We start from the raw sequence: 9064 nt of genomic DNA on the forward strand, positions 1-9064 counted from the left end.
ACATCATAAACAAATACTATGAAATAAAATCAGACATTTCAATTACATTATTTAATATTATAGTAAAATAACTGTTCTTACTTTGTGAAAATTGCCACACTGTAAAATGTTGCAACTAAGAATTTTGTAATAAACTATTTTAAAAGACAGCAGGTGTTTTTGTTGATTTATTTCAAAGAAAAAGAAGTCATTATATTATTCTCTTATAATAAATTCTTAAAAGAGCATGAAAATGAAAATCCAAGCTAATGATTTATTTATGACAAATTTAGAGGCAGTGGCAATCTGAGCAACTGCTAATAGTTTTCAACTTATTGCAAATCTTAACATATTAGAAATGTACACTGATGAACTTGAGGAATATTAATAGCTTCTTGAATACCTTGTTTTTTCAATTACCATATTTTGCTAATTTTTGATGTATTATTTTTCACCAAAACAAAAGGTCTTTTTAGTGAAAAATAGTTAATTCAACCAGAACTAAATTAGCTGAAATTTTCCACCTAGCCTACAATATTTCTTATATAATGAATAATCTGTTTAAAGAAAAAAATAGTGCAACTGTATATTCTACATTTTTATGCAATTAACACATGTGTAATGTACAACACTTTTCATAAAGTTATCATTTTAAACTTTTTTAATATCTAAATATGTTTTCTTCAGTACTATCACTAGATGTAATACCCTCCTATGGTTAATGTTAAAAAAATTACCATTTTTGTGACTAGTCCTGAATCTTCAGACAGAGACCTCTCATAGCAACTCTTCAAGGCCTGATTAACATATTCTGGGGATGGCTTTCTCTTTTTCCTTTTGAAATATCTTCGTACTTCAGCCTTTTCTTGTTTCAGGTTTACTACTCTGGGATCATCATTTGACTTACATGTGGATGAGGGAGAGGTTGAGCATGATGCACCCAGTATCCATTCAATATCTGGTCCTGTTGGAAGCAGAAATCCTTGTCTTCCAGCAGAAGTAGGAATATTTACTGAATATAAAATCAGACCATTAGTAGTGCAACGTGGTAGCTTTCTTCTAGCAAGACGTGCTTGAAATGCTCTCATCAAACCATCAGCATCATATTTCAGCTCCATACTTTCTACTATGGTTATTAATGATCCCAGTTTGGAGGACTCCATCACTTGTCCCATGGTAGCAAAACATTCCAATGCTGCCTGTCTTACTCGCCTTTTGTTATCAACAAGCAATGGTGAAATAGCTTCACAGAGTTCACAAATATCTAAAGAATAACTTGGGAAAGTAAGAACTGCAGCAGTTATTCGGTTAATGATAGCCTCTCTAACACGTGGATTGCGATGATTTTTTATTGTCAGCAAAACTCCTAACACTAACTTTGGTGGAATTTCATGCATTATTTTATGAATCACTCTAGCACAATGTTCACGAACAACAAGGTTACTGTATCCTAAAAGTTTAGTCAACCCCAAAACTAAACTTTTGATATGTACTTTCAAACTTCCTTTCAGTTTTTCTACAAGAGTTTCATAAACACCAAGTACAGCAATGATTATGTTAAAATTCATGTCATCTAACAAACTAGAGAGAAATGACAAAAAGACAGTTAGTTGATCTTGAAGAAGATTTAACTCATCAGTACTTTTCAGAACTGCTTTCATCTGCTCTACACCTTCTATTCTCATGGAGTCATCTTCATTTAAAATGTTTCTGACAATACTGGACTCAAAAATACCAAATTTCAAAGACTGATTTTTTATTCTAGCTCCATCTAATTTTTTCCCACTTACACCAAAACTGAGATAAGAGTTAGGTATATTTTCTATCTTAACAGTGTTTCTAGATGTAGTTTCAGATCTTCTACTAGATTTGGCATTACTGCATTTTTCTATCAGCTTTCTTAATCCCATGTTTCCACTCTTTTCTAACTTATGCAAGTATTCAGTGAAGACTATAGGTCCAATAAGTTTTCTAATTCTCTGTATTGCCATGTAAGTTGGAGAAAACAAAGTAGGTTCACCTTGGCTCACCAAGTGAGTGAGAGATTCAAATAATATGTAAAGGTTCTCCACACCATATTCTTCAGTTAACAATGATGGTAGGCTCAAGATAGCACCTTTCTTCACAGAATATTCTTCAGACTCAAGACCCAATTGAATATAGCAACGAAAAAAACACTGTAAATTGTTAGTATACTTCAGGTATCTCTGAAGTACTTGAATAACAGAACGACGAAGAATCAAATTTTCGTGACCAAGATTTCGAATTAGTTGTGGCAAAACTACTAAAACACAAGCATCAGTCTCTACTCCAAGATAAGGTAAAAAATCTGCAATCAGTAGCACACAATGATATCTCACTTCCCACCTTGCATCACTCAATATTATGAAGAAGCCCTCAAAAATCATCAATTTGTTACAATGAAGAAACTCAACACCACCTGCACGTACCACTGCTCGAAGCTTGGAAAGAATTTCTAATCTTGTAGTTGCATTATGTCTCAACAGACGTTGCAGTAGTAAGCCAATATCTAGATCTTTAAGTACATTCTGCGACTTATTCATAGTTTATTTTATTAATACTTGTTGTAACCTTAATGTTTCCAAACTTTCCATGATTATCATATAGCTCTGAATTTAACCTCCTTCCTGAAAGGCAGAAAGCTTATGTTAATTTTTCTAAATGTCCATTATAAGTGGGGCAACATAAAACAATTAACCATGTATTAAAATAGTGAATATTCCCTCTGTGGTACAAATTCAGTAATAAACATACTTGAAATTGAAAATTTAGCTTTACACTAACTTAAATAAGATTCCTCAATAAAGGTTTTATAATATTCTAGTTCTTTTCATCTATTTACTTATAACAGCTTTCCTAATAAACTTTACATTTTTCTGATTAAAAATATTTTTTCATTTAACTTCTAATACATAAATTTTTTGTTTTAACAGAACTCTAAAAGAATAAAAAATAATTTCTGGCATTCGTCATTCTTTTACATTTCTATTCCATTGTCACTTCATCATTCAGAAACAAATGTTTACAAATGCATATCCATCTGAGGATTTACTAGAATATCAGTAAAACTTTCCTAAGATAATATTTTACAGAAACATCAGCTTGCTTAGTGTAATTTTGTTGTTATTTTTACAAAACAAGAGAATGACTATATATACACTAGTATCATATATGATTAAAACATCAGATACACTGATATCCAAAAGCTAAGTTTTAAATCATTCACAACACTAGGATTCATATATATATATATATATAACAAAGTTAAAACAACAAACAAGAAAAACAATAAACAAATCTTTATTCAGAAGAATGTTTTGTGTTTATTAACAATTGGCCAGCTGCTGTGAGAAACTTGCTGTTGGGGTGAAAAAGCTTTCCAAACACCTCCACAGGATCGTAACAGGATGAAATCAAGACAGAGACAAATGACTCAGAACTGTTGGATACTCCACTTTTATAACTGAGCAGGAGCCTTATAGTGCAGTATCCCACAAGTTATCAAGTTACACAGTTCACCTACTAGTCTCCTTTACAATTCTAGCCAAGCCAGTTTGTACATACATGCTAGCTTGAGATTTAAGTTGCAGCATGTAACTTGTGTAAAAGAATTAGCACTATATTTATGCCCTTTCAAGATCTGGTTCACACAAATGTCATGACTACATTCAGAACTGCAGGGAAATATTAAAAAAATATACCTGAATAGATATACTCTATACTAATTACAGAAGGATAAGATTATCAGCTATTGCAACTCCAAAACCACCCCTCCTTATTTTAGGATTTTCCCAGACACGACTATCAAAATTAAACATAACATAAAAAATATTCCATACTAACTATGGAAGGGTGAAATTACTAGTCATCGCAACTGCAACCATACCATTCCTTATTTTAAGGTTGTTCCAGACTCAAACATTAAAATTAAATGTTATGCAAGATGCTATGATGCCTACACCAAGACAAGAAAGGGGTTACATCACACACACACACACAAAAGCAAAGCTAAAACATAAAATAAAATTAAAATCTGCAGTTAAAGCTAAAATATACAATATCATAACCATCCAAACAAAAGAAAAGAATGAAATTACAGATGCTAATAGAGAATAACACCAAAATCAAAATTACATAGCCAGCCAGTTATAGTCTTAAAAACAAAATAAAAATATATAGGAGTCAAAATCTAAACATACCAAAATTAAACATTAAAAAGTGCAAAATAAAATCCAAGACATACAAGCCATCATTTAAACAAAATTAGAAACAAACATCACATAATCTGAAAACCAAGCTTAATTAAAACAATTATACATGTATACAACTGCTCATCCTACAGACTCAGTCCTTTACTATTGTCAGTTTTTCACCATACAATAATTGGTTTATAACTTGAGTCACAAGTTATCACAGGTTTTAGGTATTACTGTCAGTGCCATTCTTAGCATACTGTTAGCATAGATATATTGGCACTAGCTGACTAGCTTATGTAAACAGTAATAGCAATGACATTATGTATGATAGTTGTTTTATTTTCTGATAAATGATTTGTTAACATGTTAAACAGTTAGGCAATGAAGAATATAGCAACCGATAGAGTGACTGTTATAGTTAAGAGACCCATTCTGAAGTAGTCATATATCTGTGGAAGAAGTACATTGGGGTTCTTTTCATCTTACATGACTAAGATGACTCTACTAGATAGCATGTTTTAAGCATTAAATGCATGCTACATACAATATGGCTGATCATGTTAAATAAAGAATGAGAATCTTTCATATCACAAGTGTTTGTTACAATATGCAAAAACATTAATACATAAGCAAAGTCAAAAACTCGTGGCTACAAATATTAAGGATAACAATTGAACTTTTGAAGAAGATATCTTAGTATGACCAGTTAGTAGAATCTATGTTATACCATACAAGTCTTGTTTGGATTAGAGTTTTTCATCTAAAACTTAAATAAATTTATCTAAGATGGTAATGTTTCAGCATAATCTGTGTTTTTACATAACAGTGAAGTAAGTATCAATCATAAATGTGGATACATAACTTCAAAATCCAATTATTTCTTTATTCTGCACATATTGAAATAAGTTAAAAATAACCTGACCACATCTTGGTAAAGTGAAACAATGAAAGACAAGAAGTCAGACAAAAACTGGGTAAAAGATTTCTGTTTGTCAGTGTCATTATAAACAAAGGTAAATTTTCATGAAGTTTGATAAGATACATGAACATGAAAAACAACATGGAATAAATTTAAACATTTTTATAAAAATACAGAATGAAACTTCCAAATTCATGGGTAAAAATAATCCACTATTCAGAGGAAAGCAAGTCTTGTAACAGGCATTATAAGTCAAAACAGATCAAATTAGAGAAAAAGCTAATTGAGAAAACTATTGGAAGGGCTACAAAATAGATTTAAAAAATAAATCTTTTTCTGGAAAGGTGAGAAGTGAAAATTTCAAACTACAAGATCTGCTTTTAAGCATTTATTAAATTTTATCTCAAGATACTAATGGAAAATTTAGTTTTTTTTCATACATTTGGAATCTAGCAGGTAATTGCTCTATTATTTAAATGTTTGTTAAAATTGTAATTTTTAATGATGGAACATTTAGCTAATATTTTTTGTTAGAAACTGTGCATTTAATTACAAGAGGATATCCTAAGTATTAGAATATAAATTAATTTACCAGGAAAACCTTCCTCAACTCTTAACTACTGCACTGATGCATATAGTGTAATATAATATTCAAATCATACTGTATTTGGCTTATCATTAAAAAATTAAACATTAAAAATTGTTTTATAAGACTAAAAAATTTGTCATAAAAAATCTTTGATACTTAACAAACACACTGGCATCAACTATAAACAAAATATTGACAATTTTTAGCATTTGCCCTTTCACAAGATAGATCCACTATGTACTCACTACCTTTTTCACTGTTGTCACAATATTTCTAGTAATTATTTCCATTCTAGTGGCAACTGCTATCATTAATGAATACTAAGATTTAAGAAAATACTTAAATATTACATAAATATCAATGGTGTTTAAAAATAACAACAAATCATTAGAGATGTACCAACGTATATATATATATAAATTCCATCAGTGGTACTTAGACATTAAAATAACATTTAAAGGACAACAAGGGTCTATTTGTCCATCATGCCTGTCCCATCCACTTAAAAAAAAATTCAAATCCTGCCCTGATCATTGAAATATTTATCAAGCCTTCCCTTAAAGTTACTGCACCCACCACATCTGAATGTAACCCATTCCAACAGCAAGAAAAGTAAAACTGCACAAGCTAAACATGGATTTTACCCTGCCAAAATGTATATTTGTGTACCCTTAATTTATAATTCTCACCATTAAATATGAAAAGAGATTAAATCCTTTAATATTCTTGAACACCTCAAACAGAACAAGGTAGTGTGGTCTAACAAAACAAACAGCATTTTTAAAAATTCTAGTTGTTCTGTACAATGTGATTATAAGAAGATTAGGCAAAAGCACAAAAGAAAAACATATTGGTGGGTTTATAACAATGTGGGGATTTTTTTTCTGTTGAAGAAGTAGGAATTATTGTCATACTTGATGGTCATTTGAAAAATGAACAGTATCATAGCGTTTTAGTTTTTCATGCAATGAGCAGTGAATCATGATTAATAATCTATTTAATGAGAGAAACTTTGAAAAGAAAGAAAGAGTTGGTGAAATAAAACATTAAATTATGCAACAGCTGCCAACCCAGAGGCCTCGTGCTAATCAAACTGAAATTTGTAGCACTGATGGAAAACTAAGTAATGTTTTAAAGAAAGAGACAATTATCTAGCCTATGGTACTGCTGAAAGACTGTACACAGTGAACATATTTTTGAACAGCCTTCCACCTATGCTGCTTCTCACTTTTCCTGTCTATTTCGTCTGAAAGCGAGTCAAAATTTATACTTATCTCTAAAATTGTTTCAGTTAGTATATGTACACTATTAATAATAATATTATTAATTTTGTAATGCAGTCACACATATACTGTCGATAAACGTCACATGCAAGCCCAATATTTATTCAAATTTCAACTGTAACTTGCAACATTTAGTCAATTAGCACAAATTTTGTAATACTTAGTAATAATAATAATATCACGTATGATCCAATCAAAATTTATTTACTTCAGTTACTGATTGAAATAAATGAAATACAAATTAGTGTATTTATTATATATTAAAATACAATCGATATACTTACGATGGGTTAAAACAACGTGCAATATTTTTAAATACTGCCAAAAAGTAGCTTAACAGTGATACTTATCATGTCCATGAACAGGTACTTATTTGCTGTTACACAAGGAGCTGCGATATATTATTACGTTACTATAGTAACACTGTATATGATTAGACATATATTACTTATTCAAAATTCCAAGAACAGACCAAAAGCCACTCCTCTAGCGGCTAACTGTAAAAACAATTACACATGTGACTATCCGTAATTCTCGTTAACTCAGAACCCCATAAATATAATAATAATATCAGAGTTTCTAGCTACTGTTCATTTATTTATACTTTTCATGTTTCCTTAAAATTCAGGGATTGTCATGAAATATTTTTTACGATTTTAAAAAATTCTTATTAAAATAAGACTATGTATTTTTATTTAGTATTATAGGAAAGCTATTTAGGCTATCTGCCCAATTTTAAACTAATAACTATAGAAAGCAGCAAGTCAACAGCATCCTATTAGCCACTATTCGCGATAATGAATCTAATGCCACTCTTATAACGCACCCACATTAAAGTGAAGGGAATATTTTTGTAGTTTTTGGCATTCACAGATGAAACCGGTTCCCGAACAAGTGTTAGTTATATTTGTTTGTTTTGAATTTCGCGCAAAGCTACACGAGGGCTATCTGCGCTAGCCGTCCCTAATTTAGCAGTGTAAGACTAGAGGGAAGGCAGCTAGTCATCACCACCCACCGCCAACTCTTGGGCTCCTCTTTTACCAACGAATAGTGGGATTGACCGTCACATTATGACGCCCCCACGGCTGAAAGGGCGAGCATGTTTGGTATAACGGGGATTCGAACCCGCGACCCACAGATTGCGAGTCGAGCGCCTTAACCACCTCGCCGTGCCGTGCCGTTAGATATATGAATCCGCGATAACAGCAGAGTTCACCCAGGAATTTATTAGGGTTTTCGTGTGAAAGATAATTCAACTAAATTTTCTTTTTGGTATGAAAACAATGAGGCTGGTCACGTTATAAACAAATTAACACAATCTTTATTTTAATAATAAATAGAAAATCAGTGCCCATACCAACTCTTCCAAGCAGACAGTCTTTACTACGCGCCCTCTATTCCTGTATATAAGTGCGCTGGATAACATGAGACAAATTAATCGGAATTGAATCGCAGATAGGCAGAGATAAAGACGGACAATTGAGTCAAGCGCGGTAGTGACCCTAAGTAAGTGCGTGAATCATTGTGAATTATAGCGTGTGTTTAAAGAGACTGTGGATATTAAGTGTATTACAAAGTTGAATTGAGAAAGAATAAACTAGTTTTATTTAAGAAAAGACTTGTTTGTGAAAGTGTTATCGGAAAGGATGGATGATATTCACCATCAAGTGCGTTCAAACTTGCAAACGTTTGCTGATTCGATGAAGTTATCTTATGATAAGAGATCTGCTGAAGTCAGCTTTGTACCTGGAGACAAGGTATGGTTGTATAATCCCAGGAGGACCAAAGGGATGTCTCCTAATTTTTCTTCTCCATGGGAAGGACCATATTACATAGTGGATCGTCTCTCAGACGTGACTTTCCGGATAAAATGTGGTCGGCGAGGTAAGCCAAAAGTGGTGCATGCCAACAGGACTTGGTGTTATCACCGTCCAGGACATTTCACTTGGGACGAAGTGAACAACAGAACAAATGATGCTTCTGAAAACTAGCGTCACGTGACCCCCGCTGTCCTAACACTGCCCCTTCCTTAGTATTGTTCGTACCAAACAATAGCTACTTACATTAAACCAATAAA

The 9064-nt window shown here is 32.0% G+C and overlaps 1 protein-coding gene across 2 annotated transcripts in view; it reads right to left on the reverse strand.

The window, feature by feature from the left end:
- LOC106462833 (TOG array regulator of axonemal microtubules protein 1-like) overlaps positions 1 to 7458 on the reverse strand; it is a 41347-nt gene extending 33889 nt beyond the window's left edge. For both annotated transcript variants that reach the window (XM_022390230.1, XM_022390229.1), the window contains exons 1-2: positions 7272 to 7458; positions 717 to 2627 (exon numbers count right to left, since the gene is read on the reverse strand). In XM_022390230.1, the coding sequence (XP_022245938.1) occupies positions 717 to 2543 (1827 nt within the window). In that variant the 5' untranslated portion in view covers positions 2544 to 2627; positions 7272 to 7458. The remainder of the gene's footprint in view (positions 1 to 716; positions 2628 to 7271) is intronic.
- Between the last annotated feature and the right edge of the window lie 1606 nt (positions 7459 to 9064).

Source organism: Limulus polyphemus, unplaced genomic scaffold, assembly GCF_000517525.1.
Source record: "Limulus polyphemus unplaced genomic scaffold, Limulus_polyphemus-2.1.2 Scaffold1262, whole genome shotgun sequence".
Classification (NCBI taxonomy): Eukaryota; Metazoa; Arthropoda; class Merostomata; order Xiphosura; family Limulidae; genus Limulus; species Limulus polyphemus.